The sequence below is a fragment of the Heterocephalus glaber genome, unplaced genomic scaffold, assembly GCF_053883595.1.
Source record: "Heterocephalus glaber isolate CG9 unplaced genomic scaffold, H.glaber_assembly_v1.0 deba00001564, whole genome shotgun sequence".
Classification (NCBI taxonomy): domain Eukaryota; kingdom Metazoa; phylum Chordata; class Mammalia; order Rodentia; family Bathyergidae; genus Heterocephalus; species Heterocephalus glaber.
This window is the reverse complement of record NW_028258351.1, coordinates 15,569,894-15,591,460: the sequence shown is the minus strand read 5'-3', so window position 1 is coordinate 15,591,460 and position 21,567 is coordinate 15,569,894. Positions and strand designations below refer to the sequence as shown.

The following is a 21,567-nucleotide window of genomic DNA, read 5'->3' as shown; positions in this document are numbered from 1 at the left end:
TAGGACAAATAAGTTCGTGAACCAAGTTGCCACTGTATAATGTACCTGTACTACAGAATTCTTAGTACATATTTCTCTTTTGTTGATAAAACATACTTAAACAATTAAAGGGTGGTGGGCCAAAAACCTAAAAGATACAGTGTAACAGACCCCTCAGTTTACAGAATGTTAGAGCTGGCAGTTTCCTTGCAGAATGAAGTGGTCTGCAGCATGGTTAAGTCTCAAGAGGGAGGGTCAGGTATGACAGGAAAGAGCCTCTTAGGTGATTCTCGTGTGTCTCATGGGTGCACCTGCCCCAACAGTGAATATCTCCATATTATTAAGTCCCGACCCCTCCATGCAGGCAGGGGCAACAGCCAGGGAAATGAGATTATCTACCAAAGGCCACAGACCAGTGATATTTTCTGCATGTCATGTGTTGCTTCCTCAGAACCACCTGGTTCTCAGTGTTGGCTGCCAAACTGAAATGCCTTTTCACCTAAACAGGTAGCTTATGGACTCGTTTAGGATCTACACCCAAGACCAAAGAAAAGAATATGAAGAAGGTGGATCACAGGGCACCTGGCATGGAGGAAGATGACTCTGAGCTGCAAAGGGCGTGGGGGGCTCTGATTAAGGAGAAAGAACAGTCTCGCCAAAAGAAGAGCCGGTTAGATAACTTACCATCTCTCCAGATTGAAGTTAGTCGGGAAAGCAGCTCTGGTTCAGAGGCAGAATCCTGATGTCCCCAAGGGCCTGTGGGAGCTGCCCTAAAGCTTGATATCCTCGCACAGGGTGGGGCGCAGTAGCAACCTCCCCTGCTGGAGTTTGTGTCCCTCCTGCTCCTCCTCATACGTCACCCTCAGCTCTTGCTGCTTCAGCAAGGCATCTTAAGAATGTGACCAGTTTTGAAGGGCATCTCTCTCTGGCTGCAGTTATAGTTCTGGGCCCTCAGTCCTTTTCCCACCACCCCACAAGCTTTATCCTTTGCAAAAAAGGCAGCCCTCCAGATTTTGTAGACATTTTTCTTAATATTTTTAACATTATGTCTTTTAAAAGAAATGTTTTACACAGTTCATCCAAAGAGCAGAGAACTGAACTTCTCACTATTGCCTTGGCCCTGACAGCTGTTACCAGCACCCTTTTCCCAAGAAAAGTCAATTCCCAGGTGCTTATTGGACAGACTTCGAGGGGGAAGATGAGGGAAGCTGCCAGCCCGCCCTTCCAGGATCCTAGTGTTGGGGCGACTATCACGGACCTGACCTCAGAGGTGCACCAGTGCTGGCCAGGTAGATAAGAGACGCAGCATCAATCGCGCTTCCATGCCTCCCTTGGGGATTTCTGTTAGGGGACTCTTATATTGGCTGTCAGCTTGATGTGAAGATCAAGTTCAATGCTGTGGGATTTTTAGGAATAAAAAACTGTGACTTTACGGATATAGGGTTGATTTTTGTGCTAGGGTTGGGGTCCTGGGTTAATGCTGAACAATTTTTAAGTCTGTACGTATTATGTTTAAAATTATTAATGATTTAAAAGTTTAAATTTTTAATTTTTATATGTGGAAGCTCTTCCTGTTGGCTATAGGGGAAACTGAAGTGGTGTCTTCTTTCGTGCTGTTAAATATATACTATATACTTTGGAAGAAGGAAAAGAGAGGAGTCTCATTATTTTTAAATGACCCTAATTGTGTGGTCTATGTGTTGTATATAGAGTTCAACTTGCTTTTTGACCACGTAGAAAAAAAAAAATGCATCCATCTGAGATGGGATCTTGTTTATTATCACTTTAGAAGTGAAGATAATTTATTCTTTTGCTCTCCAAGTTGTGGCTGAAGACCTTTTCGAAACTGGCAAATAGTACTTTCAGAAAGTTTTAGTTTAAACTCCTTTAGATTATTTTACCATGAAAATGAGGTAGTTTTTTGTTTTGTCTTCACATCTGATTTTTATTTTGAAGTACTTCTGTAGTCTTCTGCAGGCTTTAAAATAGTGTTTCACTTCAGTTCATTAGATCTTGGGAATTAGAGATACTAGTGAGCCTTTGTCCCTTTGTGATGTCACACTCTTCACCTCCTGGATTGTTCCACACCCAGTGCAACCCTGGATCCTAGAGCCTCTGCTTGTGGCTGAACTGATGTCACACCAATAGTTGGTTATACTGTGGTGTGAATGAATGTTGTTAATTAAGAGAGCAAAGAGCCGAGACTTGACAGTTGTAACGAAAACTGCATTGTAGCATATTTTGTTAACCTACCCCCGCATGCCATGTTTCAGGTTCCCAGGATTCTAGGAAAGAGGTCACATTGGTTTCTTTGCCAGCTGAAACCTAAGGCCTCTGACAATTTTCAGCTCTTCTTGCCCTGTGAAGCACAGCTCAGAGTCAGGTTCTTAGGAGGAGGGCTTAGGGCTTGTTAGGGTGAGAGGTGTAAGGGCCTAGGAGTTGAGAGGCCTTGTCAACCCCTGGCTGTACTTCACGGACCCAGGCCTTGGTTTCCCCAGCTAGCAAATGAATGGGGTGGTACTGGGCTTCTGGCTCTGTTGATACATTTCAGTAGTGTTTTACTCTTCCCAAAGCTGTGACTGCAGTGGACTGGCTGCACTACTTTCTGTTGCAGATGGCCAAAGAGTCAAGGAGACAACTAAGGGCAGGCATGACGTTGTGGGCAGGGAGTTATCGCTAACCTGTTACAGTTTCTGGTTCTGCTAAGGGTTAATGGCCGTGGTCTCCATTTGGCTTAGAAAATGTCCTTCTAGGTATCCCTTTTTGTTTTCCAGCCACGGTGCTGTCCCACCAGCAGTTCAGGAGCATTTGCCCCTTGGCCTCTCAGCACTTCCCAGCCTCCTGCTAGAGACCAGGAAAGACTATAGAAGAAAGGTGATGTGTGTTCAAACTGAACCTTTGGTTTAACCATGAAAAATGCCCATTTCAGAAGCCTTGTAGTTCTCAAAAACACAGAGAACCCAAAAAGGTAGCTTTAGGAGTTTTTAAAGTTGTTGGCCTTCCTCACCTCTCTCTCTGGCCTGCATTCAGCCACTCAGGTCTTGTAGCATCTTGAGCATACCCTGAGTGCCCACCTTGTCTCTGGAGTTAGGAGTGAGGGAGACAGTACAACTCGACAAGCAGCAGGCATTCTCTCTACATGCAGGCAGTAGGACTACACACTCTGTACTATTCCTCTCAATCCTTACAGGTGGGAGATTTTAAGTACAATATTGCTGCTTGATAGTAATTGCAGATACCTCATTTCTGTTTCCCTTCTCTCTTGGGAGAATGCCAGGCACACAAGAGAACTTGGAGGAGCCCACCACAATATGTTAACACTCCTCTGGTCCCCTGTGTAGTCTGATCCCATGAATCGCTTCTTGGTTCAGCCCCTGCCTCACCCTGCTCCCTCTGCCCTGACTCTCCCTTTCCAGCCTGCACACTGCAGCCAAGATGAACTTTTGTGGTTAGCAGCTTCATTGAGAGATGATTTCCATAGTATAAAATTCACCATTTAAAGTGTACGTGTCAGTGTATTTTAGAGTTGTGCAACCATCACCATAATCAATTTTAGAACATATTTATTATCAAAAAGAAACCTTGCACCCATTAAGAGTCACTCCTCATTCTTCTTTCTGTCTAGCTCCTGGCAGCTACTAATCTGTCTTTGTGGCTTTGCCTTTTCTGGACATTTGGTATAAATGGGGTCATACACTGTACATTTGTGACTTCCTTCTTTCACTTAACACGTTTTCAAAGTTCATCCATGTTTTTGCTTGTATCTGCACTTCATTTTCTTAAATTGCAGAGTAATATTCTGTTGTGTGTACCACATTGTATATACCATGTTTTATTTATCCATTAATCAGCTAATGAACATTGAGGTTGTTTCCACCTTTTGGCTATTTTGAATAGGTTTCTGTGAACATTTATATACCTGTTTGTTATTACTTGTTTGTTTGTGAACTTTTTTGTGTGTGTGTGACAGGGTCTCACTGTGTAGTCCAGGCTGGTATTGAACTCACTGTGTAGTCCTGGCTGGTCTTGAACTCACAGCAATCCTGCTGCAGCCTCCAGAGTGTTGGAATTACAGGCATGAGCCACCACACTCAACCAGTTTTTTTGGTTTATATCTAGGAGTGGAGTTGCTGGGTCATATGGTAACTCTCTTTTGATTGGACCCAGGACCTTGCACATGGTAGGCAAGCATTCTTCCACTAAGCTATATCCTTAGCCCTTTTTAAAAATTTTGATACAGGGTTTCACTAAGTTCCACAGGATGGCCTTGAATTTGTGATCATCCTGCCTTAGTCTCCTAAGTAGCTGGGATTACAGGCATACACCAGCATGACCAGCTAATAAGTATCTCTTCAATCCTTTGAGAAATTGCTGGGCTAATTTCCTAAACAGCTGTATTGGGGCCGGGGATTTAGCTCAGTGGTTCTGGCGCCTCCCGCACAAGCACAAGGTCCCGAGTTCGATCCCCCGTACCAAAAACAAAAAAACAAACAGCTGTATTGTTTTACATTCCTGTCAGCAGTGTATGAAGGTTCCATTTTCTCCACATCTTCAGCAACACTTTTTTAAAAATGTGAAATGGTATCTCTGGTTTTGATTTGTACTTCCTTAATGGTCAGTGATATTGGGCATCTTTTCATGTGCTTCAGGATGAACTTTAAAAAATGTAAATCTGATCTTTTTATTCCACTGCTCGAAACCTTTCCAGAGCTTCCTTATCCCCTTTGGAATAAGTCCAAGCTCCTTTGACAGCTCATAAAAGCTGGTTATGACCTGGCCTCTGGGCCTGCTTTCCCCTGTCCTCTGCTCACCCATCTTTGGGAGAGGGGATGCCAGGGTAGTGGGCATTGAACTCAGGCCCTTTGCATTGAGCATTATCTTTAGCCCCTTAAATTTTTGAAAGATAGTCTTGCTAAGTTGACAAATTGTCCGGGCTGGGCTTGAACTTGGAATCCTCTTGCTTCAGTCTCCCAGAGGTGTGCACTGCACCTTCTGGCTCCTTGGATCCATCTTCATCTCACCAACCTTCCAGACTCAGCACAGGGCACATTCCCAGTGACACACTTTCCTGGTCCTCTTCCCCTGTCACCACAGCCTTGAGCTCTTAGGGGCCTCTCCAGGAAGCAGTCCTCAATGTTCAGAGCCAAGGTGCAGGTTCTGTGTGTGTCCCACTACTGACACGAAGGAGTCTTACTGACGTAATGTCAGTGCCTAAGATCAAACTGAGTATAATCAAAATTCCTCTTGGACCTCCTGCCTACCTGGACTCACAGAGGAACGTGGGGAAGGTGGAATGGCCTAAGCAATTTGTAATTGTTTTTTTGTTTTTCTGTTTTGTTTTGTTTTTAAATAACTTTTTAGACAGATACCATTGTGTTTAACTAAGTAAAGTACATGTATTGTCAGATATGGTATATTCACCAACCCAGCACCTGCACACTGGACTGGACCTTTCTAGTCCTAGTTTGTCTGTTTTGCTAGACTGTAAGCTCCGTGAGAGCAGGGCCATGTTTGGCTTGTTCACTGGGGTTTCCCCACACCTCCACCCAGGCATGCCACCTAGCAGGTCCTCTCTAAACATTGGAATTTTAAATCCCCAGCCTCAGAGCTGCTTCATCTGAGCCCCCCGGGTTATTATAGGCCAAGCCTCCTCCTTCTGCCATGTACAAACAGTGTCTTACTCTCTATTTTATTTTCCTCCTAGCCTGTGAGCTCCTACTGAGCAGGAATCTTCATGTTTTTCTTGTGTCTTTGTACTAGGCCAACCCAGAATTAGTGCTTCAAGTGTTTGGGAAATGAATGAATCATGGTAACCTAGGCCTGCTTTTGCACCATTGTCTACAAGCTAGTCTAATTCAAGATGAGACCACCAGATACAAAAAGGGGGCTTCCATGGTACATACACTGTGCTTATGTAAGTTAAAGCTCTCAGGTAGGCCTCAGTAAACATCCAGTGTTGATGACCGTGGCACATCTAAGCAGAAGTTTATCCAGCTCTACAAAGAATTTGCTAGCAAATCATGCAACCTGGAGTATTTTTTAGAAAAGCATTCATCTGCCCCAAGGTAGAAAGAAAGGAAACTGACAGATAAGTGAGAGGCCCCAAAGAGAGACTGCTAAGCCAGTTATTAGGCTCTGGTCCTTCTGGAGTGGAAAGTGACAGCAGTCTAAAACAGGTGACAAGAAACAGCTCATTCCCAGCAGCAACTTGTTTGCCTAAAGTAGCATTCCTCCGGCTTCCCAAGTGGAGCATTGTGAAGGTAACAGGAAAATGCTCACACGCACTTTGGATTAGCAACAGCAGTAAGTTATGGCTTTGCAGATTAGTTAACTGCTGCCCAAATAAGTTTGATGCATAAGCATTTGCTTTTATGGCAAGAAGTAAGTTAGAAATTAAACAATTAGAACTAAGAAGGAAGCATGCTCGTGGTAATCTTGAGAATAGCATATTCACTTCGAGGCAGATTGTTACTGTGTCATTTGACCCACAACAAATATCTAAAACTTTTCTTAAATATTTATAAAATAAATTTTTTTTTTTTTTGGTACTGGAGATAGAACTTGGGTCCTTGTGCTTGCGGAGCAGGCGGCGAAACCACTGAGCTAAATCCCCGGCCCTATAAAATAAATCTTAGGAGGAAAAAAAAATACTGCAACTTTTTTCCCCCCAGTGAAATTCTATGAATGTCTCACAGAACTTTGTTGTTCCTGGGAGCAGTTAGGGAAACACTGCCTCAAACATCTGTTTTAAATAGTTGAGAGGCATCAAAGTGGGATTTTGCTGTGCTATAAATAAAACACTAAAGTATGGGTGGTATTTAACTTCCCAGTCACTGCCCTGCTTGGAGAGTCTCACCTGTTTGAGCAATTCCAAAGGTCCTGTTTGGATGCCCACATTCTTAAGAAGCTATGTGTTTCCTCAGACCATGTGTCTCTCTCACCCCTAGACCAGTGTAGGTTAGTACAGGCGAGAGGTCCTTATCTTTGGTGAGACAGAAGACACAGTCTTCCTCTCTCTCCTTTGGGTGGTCGTAGATCCTGTGATGTGTCGTCCCTCTTCCTCCTTATGGACAAGAGCATCTCAGAGGGTCTGTGAGCAGTTACTTGGCAGGACCTTTAGCTCAGGGAAGAATGTCTTTTAGGGAAAGAAATAGGATGATGGCCAGAGCTGGGGCTGGAGCAATAGGATCTCATTCTACCTCATATACTTAACTGGAAAAGACTGACATCCCTTCCTTTCTGGGCCTTAGCCCTGCAGTCTGTCAAATGAAGGGCTCCACTGGAATATCTATTTTCCTTGTAGAGCTAAATTGTGTTTGAGGACCTCTGCTGCCTTTCCCAAGGAACACTGGGAGTGTAAACTAGACAAGAAGGAGGTGGGGCCAGCAAGAGGCTGGTCCTGTGATCCAGTGCCACCTTTCCCCTCCCAGCCCCAGTTACAACAGGATAAGAGGTCCTCTCTTGCTCCTTCCTCTTCACATACCTCATGTGCAGCATATTCACACCCACACCCACACACCATTCAGTCTTGTTTGGGACGCCAGCCCAGTATGTACGTCTACTGGGGCAGAATGAGAAAGTATCATGGCATGGGCTTAGACAGCAGGCATTTTCCTCACAGGGCTGGAGCTGGGAGACAGATCAAGGTGCTGGGATGGCGAGGGCCCTCTGCCTAGCTTGCTCAGTGACATTCCTGTGTGTGCATGTGACCCTTCTTATAATGCCACCAATCCTATCAAGTTGAGGCCACACTGAACCCTTTTGACCTCTGTTAATTTTATCTCCTAAAAGCCCCATCTCCAAATACAGCAACATTGTGGGTAGGAGCTTCAACATACACATTTGGAGGAGGATGCAGTTAAGTTCACAGACCAGTAATAACCACAGACCAGTAATATCCCCTGTTTATTTTTTGAGACAAGGTCTTTCCTTTAGCTTAGGCTGGCCTCAAATTTGCAGTGATCTTCCTGCCTCAGCTTCCCAAGTGCTAGGATCAGAGGTGTGCACCACCACACCTGGCTCTGCTTTTTTGTTATTGTTTGTTTAAACATAACCTGTGGATCTGAAGCGGGGTGGGTGTAGTGGTTCAGAGTTCTGGTTTTGGGGAAGATAACTTGTTTGGGTCTTACTCAGCCACTTACTGTCTATCTGGCTTTGGGTAAAGTACTTATCCTCTGTCTGGGAGCCAGCACTCGTATCTGAAATCGGGGTACCCTCAGATGAAGGCTCGCGTGCAAAGCCCTGGCCTCGGGTCTGTGCTCCCTGCTGAGCGCTCAGCCAGTGGTTGTGATCACCACTGCTCTGCCCCAGATGCCCTGCAGCCCTCAAGCTTCCCCTGTCTGGAGGCCGGGGGTAGCCTCCTCCACTTGTGGTATCACATTCTGTTTCTGACCGATGAGATCTCCAGGCAGAGCAGGTCCACCTCATGCCACACACCCTCTCTAACCCTGAACATTTTGCAAAACTTTTTATTTTGAAATAATTTCAAAATCCTAGCACAGTGTCAAGGAGAGGGCAAAGAACATATTGCCACATTTTATTTTACCACTTAGTCTTTCCTTCCTTTTCTCCCGTACTAGTTTGTAGTTCATGCTTCAGCTTTACCAGCTGTTTGAGTAATGATATTCAGACCAGTTTTTTTTTTCCAGTCTACAATCCAGCATCATGTGCTGTCCTGCCTTTAGTTATCCTCTCTATAGTCTCCTTTAATGTGGAACAGTTCCTCAGCCTTTCTTTGTTGTTCATGACATTGATGTTTTTGAAGAGTACAGTCCAGTTGGTGGTTGTAGATTGTCCTTCAAGTTGGTCCCTTGACATTTGCTTAAAGTAAAACAAAGCAAGCCACTTTCCCATTTCTTTTAAGTGTGTAGTATTTGCTGAACACCCAGCTGTGTATTGGATGCTGAGAAGGAGGAACATTACATAGCAAAGCCTGGCCACAACCTGGAGACCTTAAGTTTGGGTTTTGGGGAAAAGTGTTACTATCAGGCAGGCTTGCAGGGCCCCTCTGCATGCTCACACACAAGCTTGGAATAGTACATCTTGGATGCAGGGTGAGTCCATATTCGAGAGATCTACAGAGATGCAGAAAAAGGCCTTGCTCCCAGTCACTGACCCTGCCTGGCCTCCTGAGATGCCTGGGTGTTCACACTCCACACACGAACTTGCTTCTCACAGATGTCCATGTGAGCTGCGGTCCTCTGTCCCAGCCCTGTCTTCCCAAGGATTTACTGTCTGACTTTGGGCTGCTCTCTTCCTTCTGGGCCAGTGCTGGGGGGAGGAGTCCCTATATGGCTCTTATCAAGCGCCCTTGAAACGAAGGTGCATCGGGGGAGAAGGAGTCACTGAGCACTGGAGTGGGGGGAAGATGGGTTGAAGGCTGCAGGCCCTGACGTAGACTGTGATGGAGGTTAAAACCTTAGGATGATCTGCATCGTGATGTGGCAGGAAAATCATCAGACCTAGAACTTACTTTCTCTGTTGGGTGCTGTCCAGGGGGAAATGGTGAATTGTAATCTTTACTCAGCCATGTAAAATCTCTACTCAACATGTAATACCATGTAAAATCTAGTCATGGGTATTTTGTGAGACCAAAGCAGACAATGCAAAAGTGTATGCAGTGTCATCAAATCTTCACAGAACTTTGGCCAAGTGAGCTTTCAGTGTGAGAAAAAAAATAAAGTTGATTTTTGTGTAGTCATAAAGTCAACCCCATTGTCTACTCTTTGTTAATTTTCTGACACTTTAGAGTGTTACCTGGGCTGCAGAAGGAGAGGTGCGACACCCTGCCCTTCTGAATTTAAATTAAAAATTTAAGATTAAATGCAATTTAAAGTTCAGTTTGTTGGTTGCACTGGTGACATTTTAAGGGCTCAGCAGCCACCCGTGGCTAATGGCTGCTGAGTGGATACCGCAGTCACAGCGGAGTTCTGCAGGGCCATGGTCCCTGTGCTTGGCCACTTGGGAGCAGTGGTGCTGAGAACTCAGGACTTCACACTTGCCAGGCAGGTGCTGTGCTGCTGAGCTACATCCCCAGCCTGATTCTTCCTTCTTCACGCACAGTCACAAGGTCAAATGAGAGCTGAGGAAGTTGGCTCTTCATGCTGCCTGGCAGCTGTCAGTGGTTCAGTCCCTGGAAGACTGGGATTGCCTGCAAGTGGGTGTGCTGAAGGCATTAAAGGGGTCTGCCTCTTCTGCTAGGCTGGCACTTCAGAGCCCTGTGAGACCCATCTCAGCAACAGGATGCTGGAGCCAGATTTTGAAGAAAATCCAACCACAGATAGATTGAGGCAGTGATTCTAGCCAGCACATTGGGTCTTTCCACTCACCTGATCCTCCGCAGCCCGGGCCTTGGGTACAGGGGCTGGTAGAGAAGCCCAGTTTCTGGCTGTGGGGCCTCTTTCTGTGGGCAAGGAACCCCATCTCATTGCTGAGGCACCTGCCACCCAAAACCCTGGGCTGGGACCAGGCTGCGCTGTCTAGTAGTGAGTTCTGAGGCAGGACAGGGACCCAGCACTCATTCACATGGGTGTAGTCCTTGGGGTTGGTTATTGTTCCTGTACCCCCAGCATCTACCGCCAACAACACCCAGCACCACGGCCCTGGCCAAACCTCGGCTCACCATTCCACAAAAGTGAGTGACAGAGCGGGACTGACAGCTGCCTAAGCTCCCAGGACCCAGCTCCCAGCTGCTGAGAAAGCCACATGTCTGGCTGTGCACAGGCAGGAGTGGCTGTGTCTCTGAAAGCGCCTGTCTGCCTGTGGGTCCTCGTCTGCGTGTGTACCTCTGTCTCCGCCTCCTGGCCACCTCAGCTGAAGAGAGGAAGCTGAAAACTTGGCCAGGCCCATGGGTAGCTCCCTGCCCAGCTCACACACTCCTGCCTCTGCTCCACCTAAGATGATGTGGCTCTTCCCTGCTCTGCTCTGCATGTCCAGTAAGTAAGCCTCACTCCCTGCCTTCAAGGGCTGCTGTACTCGCAGATCCAGCTGGATATCTGTAGCCCTGTCTGTCTGTCTGTCAAGGCTCAGGAGCTTCCCCAGGAAGTGTTCTCACTGGTGGAGCAGATCTTCAGATTGCTGGGAAGGATCAGGTCTCTGAGGTTCTGTGATGCCTTCAGACTCGAGGGCCAAGCCACCCAGGCTCTCCTCCAGCCAGCCTCCTCTCTAGGCAGGCCCTGCGGTCTGTGCAGAGTCAGTTATGGCCGTGGAGGCCCATGCTGCCCTCCTCCACCCAGCCAAGCACCTTCTGTCACGGACCCCGTGAGAATGTGAGCATTGGCTAGAGACTGTGGGGGCAAGGATGTTAGAACTAGCTTCCTGTTCCTGTGGCCTGTGGGGGCAGGGGGCTGCACTGCTCCTGCTGCCTGGGGTCCCATTCTGGTCTTAACCTCCTTCCCATGAAGGCATTTTAGGCACATTGATCCGGAGCCTGCCTGCAAGGCCCCAGGGACAAGACAGCATGCTCGGGTGAGCTTCTGGAGACCGCTTGGACTACGCCTGAGGCTGGGCGGTCCTGCCTAGTGATCTGGGCAGCTTCCTGGGGGTCCACCTGGTCAGAAGCAGGAGAACTGGCAGACGTCAGACATAGTAGGGTAAAGGCTCCTGGGAACCTGCGTTCTCCCCACAGGACAAGCTAGGCCGGTGAGCACCAGTGTGTGAGGAAGCTGAGACCATGCTAGGAAGGGCTGCAGACTGTGGGCCAGGTCACTCACAAGCAGGCCAAAACCTGCCTAGGACACCAGCCAAGCCTACGTTTGGGGACAGATTTTGATACACGGTATTTCAAAAGCATCAAAACAGTTACTAGAGAAAGATCAAAACTTGGTCAAACTACCTGTAGATTTATTTTACAACTTAGATTTGTCTTTATTTTTGTTACATACTGGGTGTGGAGCAGCTCTCACCTTTTTATGCCTTATGGTTTTGAAGCCCCATCTCCAAGAATATCTGGAGGAGATGCTAAGACTAGATTCTGGTCCACGCCTCCCCATACAGAGGAGGTGACTGAGGTCCGAAGAGGGACAGTGACTGTCCAGAGTAGCGAGCAAGGGCCCAGGCCCCTGTCCTACCTCCCAACTCTGGAGTAGTCGTCCTGTGACACTGATCCTGGCAGCGGTACTCTGTGCTCCTGCTCATCTCCGTCTCCTGCAGCCTCTCCAACGACCACCCATTGCCTTCCGCCTTTTTCAGCAGATGACATTTATGAAATCCTTTCTGAGGCCCAGCACTTACTGAATTGATGAACGGCAGAGAGCGGGATGGAGCTCACGTGCCCTGTGTCCACTTAGGTGCTTGGCTTCATCATGGTGTGGGGTAGGAGGGGCAGGAGTGGGTCTCAGCTCTGGATGGGAGAAATGATGCCATGCTGGTTCTGCTCGCCACTGTGAGGGCCCGAGACTCCAGGGTGGGCCAGTCCTGGAGAGCTTCCTGGAGGAGGTGAGGCTGGCGCTGAGGCTTGAGAGCTAGCAGAAGTCTAAGGAGGCAAGGAGATGCCAGGGAGGGTGGTGAGGCCAGGCCCAGGGCCCCACACCCTGTGCCTGGCTGGGTCCTCCTGGGATGAGGCGAATCCAGAACTATCACTGGCCTCGCTCCTCTGACCTTCAGCTTCCACCCACCTCCCACCCCACGGTGATGGTATCCCCTTTTCATCACCCATGAAATTTCTCACAGATGAGAAAGCAGTCTAGAAGAATTTGAAAGAGAAGAGTCAGGTGCAGATACACAAACCGGGAGCTGCCCACCACTGGCCCCCAGGCCCAAGCCTGCTGCCATGCAGCTGCCATGTGGGCCCCACGGTCCCCAGGTCAGACTTCAGCTCTGACTCATCCTGCAGCCACAGCAGCTCACTTCTCCTGGGCCTCCAAGCTCGAGTGTGTCTCCCTTACGGGAAGGGAGCTGTGCTGCTGACCCGTGAAACCTCACTGTGCAAAGAAGAAGGAAGCAGAGTTCAGGGCCTGCTGTGCCCGTGGCACCGACTCAGGAGGAGGCCCCAGTCCCACCTCTGCTAGGGTCACAACCCTACACCTGTGTGCAAGGGTGTTGAGAGAAAACTCTGGCTTTAGGCAGGCATGGTGATCATGCCTGTAATCCCAGTGCTTTGGGAGGCTGAGGCAGGAAGATTCCAAGCTTGAGTCCATCCTTTGGTGGGATCCTGTCTGAAAAACAAAACAAAACAAAAGGGCAGGGGATGGAGCTCAGTGTGAAGTCTTGAGTTCAACCCCTAGTACCCCCCACCAAAAAAAAAAAAAGAAAAGGAGGGCAGGTGGAAGGAAGAAAGGAAAGGAAAGAGAGAAAGAGAGAGAGAGCACACTGTCTTCAGATGCTGGGGACTGTGGTGTCTTGAGACCAGTGAGAAAGAAGGGCTTTCTGGGCCGGAAAACGGGAGAGCAAAGACCTGGGTGTGTAGGAAGCTGAAGGGTAAGGTTTCCTCTGGCATCGCCTGCTCCTTCCCAGAGGACATGCTGGGCCTGGTGGGGAGGGCGCCCCCCAGCCCAGGGGCTATGAGGAAGGAGGCTGCACACCGTGGAGGGGCCTTGGAGGATGCCTCCAGGACCTGCAGCAGGGCTGGAAGGGCCTTCCAGGCAGAGGGGACCAGCAGTGGTGAAACGTCAGAGAGGGGCAGTGTCCATGGCGAAGCCACGTAGGTGGCATGTGGGCCCTGTGAAGCCCTACACCCCTGAGCTTCTCTGAGAAATCAGCTTGGACAGGGTGTGTGTGTGGTGTGCATGGGGTGTATGTGTGAATACAGGGCGTATGGAGTGCATATGTGTATGACATGCATGGAGCATATGGGCGTAGGTAGGGTGTGTGGAGTGTATATGGTATGTATGGGAGCTGTGGGGTATGGGGTATGTATTGGGTGTGTGTGGTATATAGGGTATGGTGTATATGGGTGTATATAGGGCATGTGTGGTGTGTATAGTATTTGTACATGGGGTATATGGGGTGTGTACCATGTATCAGGTATTGGTGGTATGTATAGATGTCAATGAGCTATGTGTGATGTGCATGGCTGTAATGGGATGGGTGGGGGACCCATGGGCAGCCAGGCCTGAGAGGCCCACAGTAGTAGGTGTGAGGAGTTTGAAAGGCCCAGAGTGGCAGGCTGAGGAGGTTGGACTTCACCACGAGGGCAATGAGATGCCTTAGAAGGTCTTGACAGGGTAGTGGCAGTCAGACTTGTAAGCTGTGTGGACGATGGAGCCCCAGAGAGAGGATGCAGGGAGACCACTGAGGAGGCTACAGCAGAGACCAGGTCCAAAGGTGTTGGGCAGGACGAGTCGGGGGAGGAGGCAGCACTCACGGGAAATACTCAGGAGGAAAATTGGGAAACCCACATGTGCTTAGCGAAGTAATGATCAAGACTGGTGGCCATTTCTGTTATTAAGGAGACTGTGGAGGATGAAGGAAGGGGCAGCCTCTGTGACTGAGAAGTCTGGGGCTACAGTGATGAGGTTGTGCGTGCAAGACCGTGCGCAGGACTGAGGAGTGAGCAGAGCATGTGGTGTGTGAGCTGCGCCCTGGGCAGCCTCTCTGCAGATGGTTTCGAGGCATGATCCACCCCCAAGGCCTTTCTGGGTGTTCTGGGCCTGGGGTCAGGACACCCGGGTCTAGACTCACTTCTACAGCCTGCTCCTTTCATAAATTTGGCAAAGTGTGGCCCCAGGCCTGTTTGTTGGAGTAGGGATGACTGTTGTAGCACAAAAATGTTCATTTAAAAGGCCCAATGAAGTAGGAGAGACTGTGGGGCTGAGGAGGCGGCAGTGGTGGTGGGGCTGACAGGATGGAGGGGCTGACTGACTCAGCTGGGGACAGCCTGAGGGAGCAGCCATGTGGGTGGTGTGGTGACAGACACTGGTGACAGTATGGCTCTCGGGACAGTATGTTAGGGGGCTTGTGGTGAAGGAGGACGAAGTTGAGAGAGAGAATGTGACAGACCCTCACTTGTGGTTATAACACTCTGACACCTGACACGCTGAGCCTCTGTGCTACAGACCCTGAGAAGGCACAGCCCCATGTTGCAGATGCAGAAACGGAAGCAAGGTGACAGCCCAAGATCCTTCAGAGACTGTGTGGCAGACAAGACTGTCTGCCTTTGCTATTTTCTGGGTCTTCATGGGCAGTGCAAAGGAAGGAGTTATGTGACCAAGAGGACCCAAGCAAAGGCAAAATATCAGGGTCCCAGCAAGAGCAAGGTGGGCCATGGCCAGCAGATCCCAGGAACCAGCTGGCTCTTGGGGAAATTCAGCAAAACATGGTGATTCCCACCGCCACCCCCCATCCCCACACACCACACACCGGCTCTCGAGCCGCTCCACCTCCACAGGTCCTTCTCATGACCTAATTTCTAGTCTAAAGCAGGGCCCTCTCCCAGCCCAGTGAGATGCTAGCACAACAGGGAGCCATCCCAGCAACTTGGGCCATCTGTCTCTGTCTCTGTCTCTGTCTCTCTCTCTGTTTACCAACCTCTCAGTGCTTCTAGTTTTACCAGTCTTTGGAGTCAGTCATCCTGGGCCCCCAGACACAAATACTCAATTTATGGGTAGGCCATGAGTGAAATCGTTCAACTTCTCTGAGCCTCAGCATACAGCATGAGGCCTCGAAGCCAGGTGCTCTGGCAGGGGGGCTGTGGTTATCTTTCTGTGAATTTTCTCCCCTGTCCTACCCAAATCAGGCACCTCACACCAAGACCCCTCCATAAATAAAGCAAAAATTGGAGGTGGGAGTAGGGTGATGAACGAGGACATCTGGCCTATTCTGACATTTCTAGGGCACCTCTTCTGGGCCTGAGTCTGTGTGGAGCTGGGGTTTGCGGTTGGGGGTGTCCTGGATGACTCAGATCAGATCACAGTTTGGGGAAGACAGACAATCACAGGCAGTTTAGTCACAGCCAGACAGAGACACCATAGGATGCTGAGTGGGCTCGGGGCCAGCGAGTGACTCTACCCAGCGTCTGGACTGTCTCCAGGCTGAGCAGGGCCACAAAGGATGGGCTGGTGAGGGCTGGTGAAGAAGCTGTGCTGGGTGGAGGAAACAGCTTGGGTGAAGGCTCAGAGTTAGGAAGTGCACAGGTGGTATGCAGGAAGTGGGCAAAGTGAGCAGTGGGCAGGCTGGCTTCACCTGGGACAGGGCTACTTTCTTCCTGACCCAGAACCCTTAGTGTCTGAGGTAGGCTCAAGGGTCACTTCCCCAGACCTGTCAAGTGTAGGCCACCAATGCCAGGTCCTGGGAGAATGTGGTGAGCGAGGCAGACACTCAGGCTCTGCCCTTGTGGGAGTCACTGCCTGGTGGAGGGGACAGTTGCAGTCCTAAGTCAACAAGGAGACAAGTGAGATCAATTCAGATAGTGGTGCATATTATAATCAAGGCCCCTGGCAGAGAGAGTGTCCTGGCAGGGTCTGGAGCCCAGGAAGGCCTCTCCTGGCGAGGATAAGGAGGAAACCTCTGGACAGTCTGAGGACAGAGCCCTTCAGCTGAAGGGAGGATTTCATACCGGGGGAGGGAAAATGGCTTCCCTCTACCCTTCTAGGTTCTCTGGCTGGGCTGCCAATTAAATTGAAATAAGGCAGATGAACAAGACAAAAACAGAGGCAGATGAAAAGATAATCGCTGCTTATATAGCATCCTGAGCTACAGAAAGGGCACTGGGCATGGTGGTGCACCCCAGTAATACCAGCTTCTTGGGAGACTGATGCAGGAGGACTGCAAATTCAAGGTCAGCCTGGGCACCTTAGTGAGACTCTGTTTCAAATAAAATAAAAAAGGGCTAAGCATGTAGCTCTTGGGTTCCATTCCCAGTGACACACACACACACACACACACACACACACACACACACACACACGCACGCACACGGCTTGGGGTTTAAGGTAGAGGCCTAAGATGTGGGAGGGCCTGGGAGGAGTGGAGTGGTGTGAGTAAGGGTTGTGCTGGTATACAGATAATGGCTCTCAGGTAATAAAAATGATCTTTCCCCATCGATACTTTACTAATGTAGGTTTCCTTTATAGATGTATATTTCTCTTATTAAGGAGCTTTTTTTTGGTACTGGAGATGGAACTCGGGATCTTGCACTTTTTTTTTTTTTTTTTTTTTTTTGGTACTGGGGATTGAATTCGGGTCCTTGCGCTTGCGCAGTAGGCGGTGAAACCACTGAGCTAAATCCCCGGCAGTAACTCTTATCTTATTGTACTGTGTATTTGTATGAGTGAGCACAAATTATTTTGCTCAAGGAAGAGGTATAAATACAGAAAAATAAAATAGATGCCTAGTGTGATATTGTGAAATACGTATTTGGTATTTCTCTTTCTTTTCTTTTTTAAAATCTAGCCATTAGAACTAACTTACAGTTTTCAGGAAATTAAAGGTACAGAAGGAGGACTCACACCAGAAGGAGCAAACGTACAATGGCTACATCACAGTTAGGTTGAACTATTTTTTTGTTTTGGAAGTATTCACTGGATAATTAAGAGGATTTTGATTTTGTCACACTCCCTCCCTCTCCCTTCAAGCTCTTCTTCTCTTCCTCTCTCCCTCCCTCCATTCCTCTCAGACAGGGTCTCTTCAGCCTGGGTTTGAACTACTGGGCTCAAGGTATCTTTCTACCTCACCCTCCTGGATAACTGGGACTGCAAGCGCCTGCTGCCACCACCACCTCTCCATTTATTTCACTCCTCTTTTTGGTTTCCTTTTCCAAAATGTTTTATTTGCAATACCAGGGATTGAACCCAGAGCCTCACACATACTAGGCAAGTGTTCTATCACTGAGTTACATCCGCCGAGATATTTGAAAACCTTGCCACTTGAGATGTGTCTGAGGACCCCAGTGTGGGTATCATGTAGGAGCCTGATAGCAAAGCAGATTCCCAGACCCTGGGTCCTCCTAGGGCAGCATACCAGGCAGCACCTGGGTCTGGGCACCCACTCTTAGGGATGCTGAAGTAGACTGGTGAGCTCAGGCAGTGTCAGCTTCACTATAAACTTCAGTACCAAATATTCACCTTGTAAATTTATCCACCGACGATTGTAGCCTGAATTAATTGTATTTAATGAGGGCTGCAAACATTTTTTTTTCTGATTATATTATTCCTCTGGGATTCATTGGTAAGAATTCATCTGTAGAATTCTTACTCAACTACATCTATTTAGTGACGTGTTGTGGTTTGTGTGTAAATGTCTCCCCAAAGCCTCATTCAGTCCTAGGTGGGGCTTTTTTCAGAGGTGGCTGAATCCAGAGTGTGTGATGCTGGTATTAAGGGTGTGTGATTACTAAATCAGTCCACTGATTGGTTTGGCACTGCCTTCATCCTGGTAGCCTGGATACAATGTAAGGGACAGAAAGAGGCTTGTCTTGCCCCTCTTGCTTGCTTTGCTACCTTCTGCCCACCATGAGCTGTTTCTCCTCTTTGATCCCTGTCTGCCCTGCTACCCTCCCTTGGAGCCAGCTGATTATGGACTGAAACCTCTACAAACTGTGAGCTAAATAAATCTTTCCCATTTGGTCTTTTTTCCATTTGTCTCAGCAATGAGAGAAAAGTAACTAAGACGGTGACAGAAATGTAATTCATATAGGAAAGGCAGGAAAACTGCTTAATACTTTCCCTTTGATATTTTTCAAAGTAAGTGGATGGTACTCTTTGGTCTTTCAGTGGTGACCAGTGAAGTGTTTTCTTTTGTTTTTATATTTCTCTCTTTTAAATATCATTATGAACTCATAAAATTTTTTATATTCAATGTGTTTCACACTGAAGATTATCATTTTTTTTGGTACTGGGGATTGGGACCTTGCACTTTTGAGGCAGGCGGCGGAACCACTGAGCTAAATCCCCAACCAAGATTATCATTTTTAACAAAAACATTTAAAATGTACAACATACTGAAAAACGGACAAATTCAGTTCAGTGAATTTTCAGATTAAATCAGATCCTTGTTTGAGAGATGTGATGGAAAATAAGGTAAATATTTAATTTTAAAGAAATTTTTATTACACTACAAAAACATTGCCATTAATTCCCCTCAAAATACCCTCCCTCATTTCCAACATAATTCTTGGCCACTTTCTGATGCAGTTGACAGTTTATGTTTATGGCAATTTCTATCAAATAAAACATTATGGTGGGTCCTCATCCAGTTTATTCACTGGATCTGGCACTGCTCAACTTCTGGTTCTTCCCCAAAGTAAAAATGACCACGAAAGGTAAACATTTGGAATTGATTCAAGACACCAAGGCAGCCCTGACTTTGCAGCTAAAGACGTTCATTAATGAGGACTTCCCTAACTGCTTCAGAAAGTGGCAACAAAAATGGGACAAGCCTTTCAAAGCGAGGCGGAGTATTGTGAGGAATGGCAATGTGTCTTTTACTGTAATAAAATTTTTTAAAAAGTTAAACATTCACCATTACTGGGGAAGGTTATACCTCGTAACTTGTACACATATCAAGAACTAGAACATTAACACTTCAGAAATACACTGTCCGCTCAGCCTCCTTGGTCACTGCTCCCAAAGACACCATTTTCCTGACATCTAATAGTACAGATGTTTTGCTTGTTTTATACTTTGCATAAATGGTACTATACAGTATGTTCTATTCTGTTCTTGATATCTTTCCCTCAACATTTTATGAGTCCAGCCCCTTATTGTAGATTATTTTCATTGCTGTAGAGTGTTCGGTTGTTTGAACACCACAATTCATTTATCATTTCATTGTTGAGCTGTATTTGGGTTGTTTCAGTTTGGGGCTATTGTGAAGGTAAGGACATGTCTCTCATGATTATGTGAAAACATTTCTGTTGTGTATGTGTCTAAGAGTAGAATTCCTGTGTCATATTGCTAGAGGTTTTTCAGTTTATTGTTTTAAAAAATGAAAAATTTTCTCCACTCTAAGTTTTCTATTTCATTGATATATGCTTATATCTTTATTCCTTCCTGTACTTTCCTTGAGTTTGATTTGCTATTCTTTTAGCTTCTTGCAATAGAAGCTTAGATGATTGATTTTCAGCTTTTCTTTGTTTTGAACATATTCATATGGGGCTGTACATTTTCTCTGAGCTCTGCTTTAACTCAATTTTTTCATTTGAAATATTTTAGAATTTCTGTTGTGATTTTTTTTGACCCTGGATTATTTAGAAGTACACTCTGATTTCCAAGAAGTTTAGATTTTTCTATTTTCTTTTTGTTATTGATTTTAATTCCACTATAGTGAGAGAACATTTTTTTTTTTGGTACCGGGGATAGAACTCAGGTCCTTGAGCTTGCGCAGCAGGCAGCAAAACCACTGAGCTAAATCCCTGGCCTCAAGAGAACATTTTTTTTTTTTTTTTTTTTGGTGCCGGGGATCAAACTCAGGTCCTTGCTCTTGCAAGGCAGGTGGCAGAACCACTGAGCTAAATCCCCTGCCCTTCAAGCAATTTTATTGTAGAAAAATATATTAATTGATCAATAAGACAAGCTTATACAAATAAAAATAATAATTTGAATATAAAACCACAATTTGCATATAAAACCTTATTGTAACAAAAGTTTATTGTCCTTGTTAAAAGAAGGTGATTAGAGGTGAAGGGTGAGTATAAGAAAGTCCATTTTCTTTTCTATATTGTTTCTTCAACTTTTAGGGGACTTACAGGTATCTTACACTCAAATAAATAATTATAACACAGGAAATATATTTTGGAGGCAAAATAAATACTAAACCCGAAATCTCTTTCTTAGCTTTGGACAGTGCCAGTATTGTAGCCAATGAAGTTTATCTGAGATGTGATTATTGCTAATTAAATCTTTCTTCTTTTTTTCTTTCTTTCCCTCTCTCTTCCTCACTTTCTTTTCTTTCTTTCCTTCCTTCCTTTCTTTTATTTTCTTTCTTTCAGTTTTTAACACAGGGTCTCACTATTTAGTTCAGGCTAACCTTGAACTCACGATGTAGCCCAAGCTGGCCTTGAACTCATGGAGATCCTTCTGCCTCAGCCTCCCAAATTCTGGGATTACAGACTTGCACCATCACACCCAGCAGAAAGCATTTAAAAATGCACAGAAATAGCTTATACACTCAACAGACTGCAGATTCATAGAGGATGCCACCTCTTTAGCCCTTCCATTTGGCACACATATGCAAAAACATGGCATGCAGGTATGGATTTGTGCCATGACACTGGACTAGAAACTTATATTAGGGCCAGGGATTTAGCTCAGTGATTTCTCTGCTTGCTGTGCAAGTGCAAGGACCCGAGTTCGATCTCCAGTACCAAAAAAAAAAAAAGAAACTGTTATATTAAATATATCGATCAGTGTGTCTACCTGAAAGTATAATGTCCGAATGTCTTTTTCTTTTTTTTTCTTTTGAGACAGGGTCTTGCTATGTAGTTTAGGGTGCCCTTGAACTCTTGAACTCCTTGCAATCTTCCTGCCTCAACCTCCCAAGTGCTGCGATTATGGGCATGAACCACCATGCTGGGCATTAGAATGTCATTCTATTTCGTGTAGAGATGTTATTATACAATAAAAAAAAGAGCATGTCTAAAAGTGTTTCAAGAGCTGTTATGGTCAAAAGTAATTAATTGAACACTAATTTTGTTTTTTGAGACAAGGTCTTGTT

General features: G+C 46.6%; 2 protein-coding genes across 6 annotated transcripts in view; both read left to right on the top strand.

Annotated features, from left to right (window-relative positions):
- Positions 1–9,688, top strand: part of Ncbp3 (nuclear cap binding subunit 3) — a 38,551-nt gene extending 28,863 nt beyond the window's left edge. For 2 of the 3 annotated variants that reach the window (XM_087191650.1, XM_013076894.3), the window contains exons 13-14: positions 487–649; positions 1,107–9,688. In XM_087191650.1, coding sequence (XP_087047776.1) covers positions 487–649; positions 1,107–1,215 — 272 coding nt within the window. In that variant the 3' untranslated portion in view covers positions 1,216–9,688. Of the gene's footprint in view, positions 1–486 lie in introns of all 3 variants that reach the window. The other variant, XM_004857224.4, reaches the window with a different exon arrangement.
- Positions 9,689–9,842: 154 nt separating this feature from the next.
- Itgae (integrin subunit alpha E) overlaps positions 9,843–21,567 on the top strand; it is a 60,965-nt gene continuing 49,240 nt past the window's right edge. For all 3 annotated transcript variants that reach the window (XM_021238132.2, XM_021238131.2, XM_021238130.2), the window contains exon 1: positions 9,843–10,913. In XM_021238132.2, the coding sequence (XP_021093791.2) occupies positions 10,826–10,913 (88 nt within the window). In that variant the 5' untranslated portion in view covers positions 9,843–10,825. The remainder of the gene's footprint in view (positions 10,914–21,567) is intronic.